Here is a 12252-nt window from a genome sequence, read left to right as displayed (position 1 = left end):
ATTAGCATAAAAGCAGCATGAGAATATACAGCCATTTGAACTTCTGTTATGTTGTGACAATAACAAAGACTCCGATACCCACAATGCTTTGTGTTATTCTGTATTCAGTCCAATAACTAAGGAATAGATAACTTAGGTAACTTTTTTCTAATTTAACGACAGATTCACGATCTGGACACAAAGAATCATACTGACTGTTTATGTCCAGAAATCGCTGATTTCAAGCCTTATTTCCATCTGTTAGGCCACGTTTGAAATGGGAAGCTCATACTAAACATACTACATGTGCCATAGAGTCACATGTTGCATGTAGTGTGTAGTGTGAGTAAGCCTCGTCATGGAAACAACAGGTCAGTAACATCCACAATACGAGCCAATGTTCTCTGTGTTGCTGCAGCAGCCTGGAACTACAGACAGATCCTTTTTTTCTAACATCATTAACAATAATATTAATAATCAATAATATTTACCAACCACTAACCCCCCAATACCTCCTGAACTAATTTCCACTAGTAAATTCAATGATTTTGCTATGTTTTTTAGTGATAAAATTATTGATAAAAATTCCATGTCAAACTGAAACATCCAGATAAAAGTATTTTGGTAAACATGACAGAGTTCAAAGCCTTCTGAGGAAATTGTTACATCTTAAGCCACCTGCTGCCTTGATGCTCTGCTGACAAGCTCCTTTAAAATGTTTTTAACTGCTTAGCGACAGATTTACTGCAAATAGTTCATTTTTCTCTCCTATCAGGCGATTTTCCAAAGGCTCTGAGAACTGCAGATATTGAGCCTCTATTAAAACCGAGCAGCCTCGATGCTTCTGTAATGAACAATATCCAACCCTTGATAAGCAAAATAATTTAAAAAGTTGTCTACCAGCAACTTAGCAGCTTTGTAGACAGAAGTCCTATCTGCAGGACAGAGACATTTTGTCTCCTTTGGCAACAATGTATCAGAGCGAATCAACATGACCTGTGGAGTTCTCCAAGGTTCAATCCTGGGGCCTCTTTTATTCAAACTTTACATGTTCCCCTAAGCAAAATTATGCAAAATAACAAAATTGCCAACAGTGACAAGTTGTATTTATTTGTGCTCCAGTTGCCAACAGAAACCGAGTCACTGTGCTGCAGTGAGTTTCACTCTGGGCAGTTAGTTTTCAGTTAGCTGGTTTCTGTTGGATTCTGTTGTGTGTGTGTAAATAGCTTCGGTTCAAAACTTCTTTCAGGATCCCAAAGATAAACTGAAAGAAACAACCAAAGACAACAGGAAGAAGAGGGTGGGGGACTACTGAGTATTTCTGCAACCTAAGGCTATTGTTTGTACCTGGACAGCAACATAATATATCATATATCATATATCATCGATGACTCGAATTCTGAAAACTCTTAAGTCTTCCTAGTCTTCCTGTTTCTTGATGCTCACCACAAAGTAAACGGAAAAACAACAAAAAACAACAACGACCGTCCTCCCCTGTGGTTTCCTCTGCTCCCCGGTCTCAAAGCGAACATTGTCCAACTCAAACCCAGCAGCTGCCTGATGAGAAGCTGCCGGTTGGTTCGTCCTCCTCCTGCTTCATAACGCAGCCTCCCCAGTAATTAGACCGAGGGAACGTAATAAATCAATACACAAGTGCTTGTCTGGAAGCAGAACCACTTGAGGAGCTTGGGACATTAATGCATTCGGCAGAGAAACAGACATTACATTGTAATCAATCCCGCTACACAAATCAAGTTAACCGAGGCCGTCGGGGCATTCTCCCTATTTTCCTCCTGCTTTTGATAAATCCACTTCCTGTACATTAAGGCGGGTCAATGTCTTCCTCCGAGGTGTAAATGGCCGGCTGATCTTTGGCACTTAAGAGGAAGAACACTATATACCATATTGAGTTTTCAAAAGGCTTATCCAATAACGCCGGGGAAACCAGATTACAGCCGTATCAATTTGCAGTTTGCCGGCGTGCCGGGGGCTTGTGGGAAACACGTGTGATCGTACCTGGCGGTTTGTCACGGCGTGCGGTGGCTTGGCGGGCGCTAACGCATTACTCAGTCACACATTATACTAATATTATTCCCACTACATTGATTTTATCCAGTAAAAGGATGAAAGAACATCGGACATCAAGGCCGTTTGGCTCCTGATGGTTCAGGAGAGGAAACCCGCTGAGCGGAGAAGAATCTGTTTCACTCACAAACTGAACTGAAAGAAACTGAAGCCAATAAAAAAATAAGTCATTACTTTGTTGTCACCCGCTGTAAATATCAGATTGAAGTTGAATTATCCAAAAACTAATGTCACATCCCAACACATCCGCTGATTACTTTTCCTCACACTTGCTGTTCGTCCGGTCAGTCTGCCGCTGAGGAAAGTTTCTTTCTGCTGGAAGTTTTCCCTCCACTGTGACGAGGAACGCTACGAAGGTTTCTTTCTCTTTTGGAAAAAAGGAAAAGGACGACAGGAGCATTACAGTTACATTACATACAGATCAGCCCAGCCCAGCCCAGCCCAGCCCAGCCCAGCCCAGCCCAGCCCAGCCCAGGTCAGGTCAGCTCAGCTCAGCTCAGCTCAGCTCAGCTCAGCTCAGTTCAGCTCAGTTCAGTTCAGGTCAGTTCAGTCTCCCAGCTGGAAGGACACCATGAAATTCCACTTCTGAGAGAGTTTGAGCATTATGAATCAAACATTATGAATCAAACATTATGAATCAAACATTATGAATCAAACATTATGAATCAAACACAGTTCAGTCATAATGTATGGATTACATCACATGTTCTGCATCAAACACCAGCTGAAAGGTTCCTTTAACATTTTATGATATTCAGTATTGATCAACACTGTGGAATCTCAGATATGAGGGAAGAAAAAAAATCACAGAATTTAATTAAATTAAATTCAACTTCCTGAAATTCCAATTCAGTTCCAATTCTGTTTCCTCAGTTGAATTTAAATTAGTTCACTCGGTAAGTACCTCCCTCTCTCTCCCTCTCTCTCTCTCTCTCTCTCTCTCTCTCTCTCTCTCCCTCTCCCTCCCTCTCTCTCTCCCTCTCCCTCCCTCTCTCTCTCTCTCTCTCTCTCTCTCTCTCTGTCTCTCTCTCTCTCTCAGAGCTTGCAAACGATGTGTATTATTGATTTTTCAGGGAAAGGGAATCTTCATAGATCTTTCTCTCTCTCTCTCTCTCTCTCTCTCTCAGACACTCACACACACACACACACACCCCACACACTCACACACACACACACACACACACCTTTCCCCACTCCCATCGTCTTGAATGCCATTGACTGCACCACTTCCTCCGCCTCCTGTGTCGAGCTGCATTCACAAACACTTGATAAATAGTCGCCTTTTCGACATGAAGTGACACAATATAATTTAATAATTTATTACCTTGATTTATACGACAGGTTCAATTGATTTTAATTAATTCGGTAGCCTGTGAACAAGCATTATTAAGGACACACATTATGCTGACAGAGATTTATGCCATAAATGAAGTGGCAGTCCTCATTATGCGAATTTATAATCTATCACGTCTTTAAAATGCAATTATGCATTATTAGACTAATGGCAGAATACAATTCAGAGCACGGAGAGAAAAATCTAATCATTCTGAAAGTGAAAATCAAACGGATGTTGAATGGTTTAGTTCAAAAAAATAATGAGTAACCAAAGTTTCCCATTACAGAAAAGTATGACTTAGTAATTATGTGCGGGTAATGAGTCGGTGTTCCTGGATGTTTTGATTATGCTCCGAAAAAAAATCACCTCCGCTCCATTTGTCTTCTCATTAGCTTTAAAGGTTGCAGTTGAAATCTCTGTTAGTACGAACTGACTTGCTTCCACAAACAGAGACAGATCTTGGCGTGTTGAGTTTTCCCCCTCGGTCATGTATGTTTCCATGACCTTTGACCCCAGACTGTAAGACCAGAAGGTGAGTTTCTTCCTCCATCGTCTTCTGAAGGTTTTCAAGCCGCAGATTGTGTTTGTTGACATGTTTTGGAGGCGGAGCATCCAAAGAGAGGCAGAGGGGCGGAGCCAAGGCGGAGGGGGCGGGGTTTGGGTCCGCAGAGCCGCAGCTCCGCCTGCTATTGGCCCGTAATCTACCTGTCAATCACTAGGTAAACAACCCCTGTTTATATCTGTTAATGTCCGTTATTTTGAAAATCTCCCTCAGGACACACAGTAGAAGAAGTGAAATCAGCTGCTGAGACCAAAACCTCTGCTGGAGAAAATGTCTTGACTTTATATTTGATCACAAGTTGGTTTGTGGTCCAGAGACTTCCTGGAGGTCTGGAGTCTTTCTGCTGGTTCAACATCCAGCTGAAGGTTTTTGCTGCTGGAAACCTGTTGAAACCACTGCAAAAAAATGTATAGACGCTGATTAAGGGGAAAACAGGCAGATATGTTCTCCCAAATAAATAATATCAGAAGGTGGAGAGTTTTTTTGCTTTGACCTCTTCCCCATTAAAAACAATTGTTGTTTGAATCTCCTTGTTATGGATTTAAAGGCATTTTGATAACAAATTAGCCGTGTTTCATATTTTGATTAATATCTGACCTTCAGATCAGGGTTCGGTTTACAAAGTCTCATTGGATTTTACATAAACCAGTAACTCTCCTCACTCTCAGACCTGCAGGCTTTTCTCATGTAAATTTCTGTCTTTTGGGCAGAAGTCAGGCTGCTGCTCTGCCTGAAAGGAAAGCTTCACCCTCGGTGAGAGAAAATAAACAGACTGTTTGCATTGCAGATACATGTTTTTACTGAACAGCACTGGTATTCTGATTGAAAGGAATAAGAATATATTGATGTTTCTGCAGGTCAGCATTGTGCTGCATCATGTCTCATCATTTAAACTCATAAAGCAGATCAGGTCAGTCTGTTATTCTGCTGCTCTGCTCCCATTCACTGAGCTTACATAATGACTCTTCACTGAAACGGTTTATATAAGCGGCCGCTGCCTCTCTGCCTCAGCTGCATATAAAGCTTCAGCTTCACTCCAGTTTCACTCGGCAGAAACACAGGAACCATCTGACCGGTTTGGTTTGAGATTCACTCTGAACAACAAGGTTCTGTACAGCAGTGGCTCTCAACCTGTTTCATATCAAGGACCCTAAGTCAGTCCACATTAGAGCCACAGACCCATCTGATGAGATTTTGTCTCTCGGACCCAAATCTGACAATATTTGTATTTATTTTTATTCTGAGCTGTGAGACTGTGAAGCTGTGAGGTTGCATGGTGGGTTGCAGGCTGCAGGTTTCGGGTTACAGAATGGGGGTTGCAGGTTATGTATTGCAGGTTGTAGGTTGCAGGTTGCAGGTTGAAGGTTGCAGGTTGCTGGCTGCAGGTTGCAGGTTGCAGGTTGCAGGTTGCTGGCTGCAGGTTGCAGGTTGCTGGCTGCAGGTTGCAGGTTGTAGGTTGCAGGTTGCTGGCTGCAGGTTGCAGGTTGCAGGTTGTAGGTTGCAGGTTGCAGGTTGCAGGTTGCAGGTTGTAGGTTGCAGGTTGCTGGCTGCAGGTTGCAGGTTGCTGGCTGCAGGTTGCAGGTTGCAGGTTGCTGGCTGCAGGTTGCAGGTTGCAGGTTGCAGGTTGCAGGTTGCAGGTTGCAGGTTGTAGGTTGCAGGTTGCTGGCTGCAGGTTGCAGGTTGCAGGTTGCTGGCTGCAGCTGCAGTGTCACTGCTCCTGCAGGTCTCTGGAGGTCGGTCCGCTCCGCTCCGCCTGTCAGAGCGAGCTGACGGATCGGCGGAGCGTCGCCGCCTGCCTCCAGCTAATGAGCCTCCCTGTGGGGGGGGGGGGGGGGGGGGCAGAGTGACCGTGACACTGCTTCAGTCAGGACGTCCTGTTATAAAGGTGTGTGTGTGACATGTTACTGTAACCTACATGGGGTACCGACACATTCCTGTATGCTTTGTGTGTGTGTGTGTGTGGCCTTGGAGTATGAAACCACCATCTATGTGGTCTTCTTCCTGCACATTCCTGTGTGCGGGCAAATGATGTCTTTTTGTGTATGTGTTTGTGTGTGTGTGTGTGTGTGTGTGTGTGTGTGTGTGTGTACCTCACACTCGGCACCCCAGCAGGGCTTTCAGCAGTCCTTTGATGTGAGCTTGCTGACATGAAGGAGCTTTCTGAAAGCAATCTCCTCCTCTGGCCTCTCGGCGGGGGAGGAGGGAGAAACCCTCGTCACGCCGGCTTGTTATCTCTCCTCATCTCTCCGCTCTTTTATGTCTGGATGGAGACGTCCGTCTGCCGTCCGGCCGTCCAGCGGCTAATTCACACAGTCGAACACGCAGACTGAGACACAACAGCATGATCAAAGACACACGCTGCACTGCTTGTTGTATTTTGACTTGTTCTGTGCAGTCAGGAACAGTAAAGAGTAGAGTAGAGACTGCATGTGAGGGCAGCGGTGCAGATAAACACCTGGCCATGCAGATAGCTTCACCTGACCTGCTCCCCCCCCCCTCACCTGCCTCCACCCCCCCCCCCCTCACCTGGCCTAATCCAAATCCAGCATCAAAGGCTCTCGCTGTGATCCAAACCGGCGGTTCAGGAGGTTTCGCGCAGCCAAAACCTTCAGAAAGAGATCTGGCTTATTGTAACCTGAGAGAAAAAGCTGCTTGTCCAATAAAGATTTCCCTATATTAAACAGATTAGCATGACAAAAAGAATCATCTGTCATGATTGCTTGATATTTTAATAGTTATTTTCCTTTTTTCCATTAAAATGGGAGACTAACTAGGCCCATTACTTGTAAAACATCCCACATCCCTTGTGTGGCTCTAAATTGGCGCATTATACTGAAAAAGCCTGTGCCAGAATTGTTCATTCAAATCCTGTCTGACCAAACTAATGGGCTGAATATTTAGAAAATAAAATGTCAACTAATGAAGATCCCTCATGTTATTTTTATCAAATTAAAGTCCTTCCATTTGAATTATTCCCGTCTAACCTTATAGGACTGAAACAATCTTGAAATATTTCCAATCATGCCCTCGTTTGAAGGAAAGCCGAGCCGAGCCGCAGCAGCACCTGAATACGGATGACTGCTTCCCCGCCACAGGAGCGTCTATTTGCATTATTTATGTTAGGATGCCTTTCTGTGGATTAAGGTGAAGCAAGGCCCATAGCAGGAATATTGTGCAGCGCTGGCATTATCAGCTTAGTGTCCCGCTCGCCAAGACAGTGTGGTGAAATCCAACTCTCCCAAGACTGCGCTTCATTATATTTGGCCTCGGTACAGTGGATGAACCGGGCTTGACAAACAGGTTTTGATCCAAGAATACAACACAATGTGGACATTTACTAAATTACATTATGTGCAAGGTAGCTGAGAGAGACAGATGCTAAAGGAAAGTATTCACACCGTGCGCTAATGGAGTACCGACAAATTAACATCGCTCATCAGTAAAATGATTCATTGAAATAATCGGCAGCTTCTCCGGTGATAAACGAGCCGCCGGGCGGAGCGACGGCGCCCGGCCGGCTCCTCCGTGACAAACCGGCGGGAGAGACAGAGTCCAGGAAGTCTGTAACCACAGAGAGAGAGAGAGAGAGAGAGGAAAAATGTGGTGTCACACGTTAAACAGAAGGGGGGGAAAAATGACGATATTTTATCCTTAAATTGTTTTGAGAGCCTCCTGCCGGCGGGTCATGAATCAGGCCGTCCGGGTCCTTCCGGCGGTTCCGGGGACGGCTCCGGGGGCGCGGGCCGTGACGGCTGACCCGTCCCCCCCGCTCCGGCTTCACCTCCTCTTCATCATTCAGCGTTTAATCAAAGCCGCCTCCTGTCCCGGCTCCACGCTTCCTCCCCTTCATCTGTCAGGGCCGGACCGGGTGCCTCGGCGGGAAGGAGAGCTTCTTCTTCACGGTTTGTCGTTATCAGAAGCTGGAGCTACGGACCGGCCGCAGCATGCGCATCAGTCCACCTGTCAAAACAAGACGCCGCTTTGGAGAGCCGGCAGGCCGATCGATCAGAGGGAGATTGTCCCCCCCCCCCCCCCCCCCCCCCCCTCCCCTCAAACACACTGACAGACTGGAGATGAAGTCTGGCAATCACAATAAAAACCCACCGACTACAGTGAGGAATGGCTGCAGCGGCCGCGATGTTAGCCTTCTCTCCCTATTAGACTTCCTCTCTCTCTCTCTCTCTCTCTCTCTCTCATCTCTCTCCATCTCTCTCTCTCTCTCTCTCCATCTCTCTCTCTCTCTCCCTCTACACCCATTTGACCTTTTGACAAAGATAACAAACTGGAAACCGTGGCTATAGATTTCAGCGTGCGAGGGCCGGGCAGATCAATACATCATACTAATAAGTAAAATCTGCAAGCGCCAATTATTGTGTGTCATGTTTACTCGCCCGAGTGAGTAATCGTCCAATTTAGTGAAACCTCACCAAGGTAAGTGGATGCTGGGAGCTCGTTATAAATCGCACACTTTCACACACCAAGAAGTAATTAAGATCCCAAAACACACATGTTAATATCGCTCCAAGCCCATTAACCAGGGCTGCTCCGGCCTGCAGGGCCTGCCAGAGCACTGTGTGTGTGTGTGTGTGTGTGTGTGTGTGTGTGTGTGTGTGTGTGTGTGTGTGTGTGTGAGAGAGAGAGAGAGAGTGTGCTGTAACTATAGAGGAATATTGGCAGGCAGGTGTAGGATGAGGCTTTGCTGACTTGTCTCCCAGAATACTTTTCATATTCCAGCACATCTACCGGATCAACTGGAGCAAAGACCTGAAATAAACGACATTTCTCATCGGAGACGAAGCCAGAGCGGAAGCCATCTTGAAAACCTGATGGAAAATATTCCACAATAAAAACACAGATAAACAAATCACGCATGTGCCAGAGGAGAATTTGTTTTCTCTCGCTAAAAAACAAGCGGATGTGTCGAGTCCTTCGAGGAGGTTAATGCCTCCGAGTCGACGTGTCGGCGATGATGCGGCGCGCGGCGTGCGGCCCGCACGCGCTCAGATGAATCACCACACACACACCGGATAAATCACCACACACACACCAGATAAATCACCACACACACACCTGACAGATGAACTACATAAACCGGCTGAGGCGCCGAGCCGTGACGGTTTCCCCTCGGGGAGAATAAAGTTTATCGTTCCTCATCTCTGGAGGTTTTCCTGCTGAAGTTTCAGTTCAACCAACACAGCGTTCAGGTGAGCGGCTCCATCGCACTTAACATCACCTTTCTGTCTTCATCTGTTTATTTAGGCTGAGCTTTTATAACATTCTCCAAACTGTGATGCTGCAGATTATTATTACTGTTCAGATGAACTGTATCTACTTTTTTCACTGTGTGTGTTTGTGGTTTAAAGATCCAGCAGCCTGTCAGACTAACAAAACCTCCTGAGAAAGTTTTCTACATCTGAATGTGAATCAACCTGAGCAGACGCCCGGCCTGCTGGCTGCACTGGAGGCGTGTTGGAGGCGTGTTGGTGTGTTGGAGGCATGTTGGAGGTGTGTTGGTGTGTTGGAGGCATGTTGGTGTGTTGGAGGCGTGTTGGAGGTGGGTTGGTGTGTTGGAGGCATGTTGGTGTGTTGGAGGCGTGTTGGAGGTGTGTTGGTGTGTTGGAGGCATGTTGGTGTGTTGGAGGCGTGTTGGAGTCATGTTGGTGTGTTGGTGTGTTGGAGGTGTGTTGGAGGCGTGTTGGAGGTGTGTTGGTGTGTTGGAGGCATGTCGGTGTGTTGGTGTGTTGGAGGCGTGGTGTGTTGGAGGCATGTTGATGTGTTGGAGGCATGTTTGAGGCGTGTTGGCGTGTTGGAGGCATGTTGGAGGTGTGTTGGAGGCATGTTGGAGGCGTGTTGGCGTGTTGGCGTGTTGGAGGCATGTTGGAGGTGTGTTGGAGGCATGTTGGAGGCGTGTTGGCGTGTTGGAGGCATGTTGGTGTGTTGGAGGCATGTTGGAGGTGTGTTGGAGGCATGTTGGAGGCGTGTTGGCGTGTAGGTGTGTTTGAGGCGTGTTGGAGGCATGTTGGAGGTGTGTTGGCGTGTTGGAGGCATGTTGGCGTGTTGGAGGCGTGTTGGTGTGTTGGAGGCATGTTGGCGTGATGGTGGTGTGTTGGTGTGTTGGAGGCATGTTGGCGTGTTGGAGGCGCGTTGGTGTGTTGGAGGCATGTTGGAGGCATGTTGGAGGCATGTTGGAGGCGTGTTGGCGTGTTGGTGTGTTTGAGGCGTGTTGGAGGCATGTTGGAGGTGTGTTGGCGTGTTGGAGGCATGTTGGCGTGTTGGAGGCGTGTTGGTGTGTTGGAGGCATGTTGGCGTGATGGTGGTGTGTTGGTGTGTTGGAGGCATGTTGGCGTGTTGGAGGCGCGTTGGTGTGTTGGAGGCATGTTGGAGGCATGTTGGAGGCATGTTGGAGGCATGTTGGAGGCATGTTGGTGTGTTGGAGGCATGTTGGAGGTGTGTTGGCGTGTTGAAGGCGTGTTGGAGGCATGTTGGCGTGTTGGAGGCGTGTTGGTGTGTTGGAGGCGTGTTGGTGTGTTGGAGGTGTGTTGGTGTGTTGGAGGCATGTTGGTGTGTTGGAGGCATGTTGGAGGTGTGTTGGTGGTGTGTTGGAGGCATGTTGGAGGCGTGTTGGCGTGTTGTTGTGTTGGAGGCGTGTTGGTGTGTTGGAGGCGTGTTGGCATGTTGGAGGCGTGTTGGAGGTGTGTTGGAGGCGTTTTGGCGTGTTGGCGTGTTGGAGGTGTGTTGGTGTGTTGGAGGCATGTTGGAGGTGTGTTGGAGGCGTGTTGGCGTGTTGGAGGCGTGTTGGGCTGTGTTGGAGGCGTGTTGGGCTGCGTTGGAGGCGTGTTGGCATGTTGGAGGCGTGTTGGAGGTGTGTTGGATGCGTGTTGGCGTGTTGGAGGCGTGTTGGTGTGTTGGAGGCATGTTGGAGGTGTGTTGGAGGCGTGTTGGCATGTTGGAGGCGTGTTGGAGGTATGTGTTTGAGGCGTGTTGGCATGTTGGAGACGTGTTGGAGGTGTGTTGGTGGCGTGTTGGTGTGTTGGAGGCGTGTTGGCGTGTTGGATGCGTGTTGGTGTGTTGGAGGCGTGTTGGTGTGTTGGAGGCATGTTGGAGGTGTGTTGGAGGCGTGTTGGCATGTTGGAGGCGTGTTGGAGGTATGTGTTTGAGGCGTGTTGGCATGTTGGAGACGTGTTGGAGGTGTGTTGGTGGCGTGTTCTGTGTTGGAGGCGTGTTGGGCTGCGTTGGAGGCGTGTTGGAGGTGTGTTGGTGGTGTGTTGGCGTGTTGGATGCGTGTTGGTGTGTTGGAGGCGTGTTGGTGTGTTGGAGGCATGTTGGAGGTGTGTTGGAGGCGTGTTGGCGTGTTGGATGCGTGTTGGTGTGTTGGAGGCGTGTTGGTGTGTTGGAGGCATGTTGGAGGTGTGTTGGAGGCGTGTTGGCGTGTTGGATGCGTGTTGGTGTGTTGGAGGCGTGTTGGTGTGTTGGAGGCATGTTGGAGGTGTGTTGGAGGCGTGTTGGCATGTTGGAGGCGTGTTGGAGGTATGTGTTTGAGGCGTGTTGGCATGTTGGAGACGTGTTGGAGGTGTGTTGGTGGCGTGTTCTGTGTTGGAGGCGTGTTGGGCTGCGTTGGAGGTGTGTTGGAGGCGTGTTGGCATGTTGGAGGCGTGTTGGAGGTATGTGTTTGAGGCGTGTTGGCATGTTGGAGACGTGTTGGAGGTGTGTTGGTGGCGTGTTCTGTGTTGGAGGCATGTTGGGCTGCATTGAGCTGTGTTGGAGGCGTGTTGGTGGTGCGTTGGCATGTTGGAGGCGTGTTGGAGGAATGTTGGGCTGCATTGAGCTCTGTTGGAGGCGTGTTGGTGGTGCGTTGGCGTGTTGGAGGCGTATTGGAGGCATGTTGGAGGCGTGTGGGTTTGTTCTGTGTGTTTTCTGCAGGTCGACCTTGCTCACTTGAGCCTGAACTCTTGTTTTGGCTGAAAGCTGTGTGGCCTACTGCCGCTTCACATGCTATTGATATCAGGTGTGTGTGTGTGTGTGTGTGTGTGTGTGTGTGTGTGTGTGTGTGTGTGTGTGTGTGTGTTGGGGGTATGTATGTCCTCTCTGTGTGGGACCAGACAGTTTGCCTGCAGTGCAGCTGAAGTTAAAGTCGGTCCTCTGGGCTGCAGCCTCTCTGTGCTGACCGTCCGGCTGAGGCTCGCCGTCCTCCGCCAGGCGGGCGCCGCCTGACCCGTTTCTGCCGGGCAGGAAGGGAAGTCCGGCGTGGAGACCGGCTCCGGCCAGCGGGGGGGGCGGGGGGGGGAGGGGG

General features: G+C 48.4%; 1 protein-coding gene across 1 annotated transcript; it reads right to left on the bottom strand.

Moving 5' to 3' along the window:
- Positions 1–9614: 9614 nt before the first annotated feature.
- On the bottom strand, positions 9615–11843 carry LOC139662706 (putative uncharacterized protein ENSP00000383309). The gene has a single exon (XM_071541429.1). It carries the CDS (start codon positions 11841–11843, stop codon positions 9615–9617), a length of 2229 nt encoding a protein of 742 aa, XP_071397530.1.
- Positions 11844–12252: the final 409 nt, after the last annotated feature.

This window comes from Centroberyx affinis, unplaced genomic scaffold, assembly GCF_046629955.1.
Source record: "Centroberyx affinis isolate AG114_WGS23_722 - 3 ecotype Tasmania unplaced genomic scaffold, CSIRO-AGI_Caff_v1 ptg003873l_1, whole genome shotgun sequence".
NCBI lineage: Eukaryota > Metazoa > Chordata > Actinopteri > Beryciformes > Berycidae > Centroberyx > Centroberyx affinis.
This window is presented reverse-complemented; position numbering and strand designations above follow the sequence as displayed.

What these genes read in the sequence shown, in the direction of transcription:
- LOC139662706 (XM_071541429.1), bottom strand. Translation starts at nt 11,843, where the DNA reads ATGCCTCCAATACGCCTCCAACACGCCAACGCACCACCAACACGCCTC.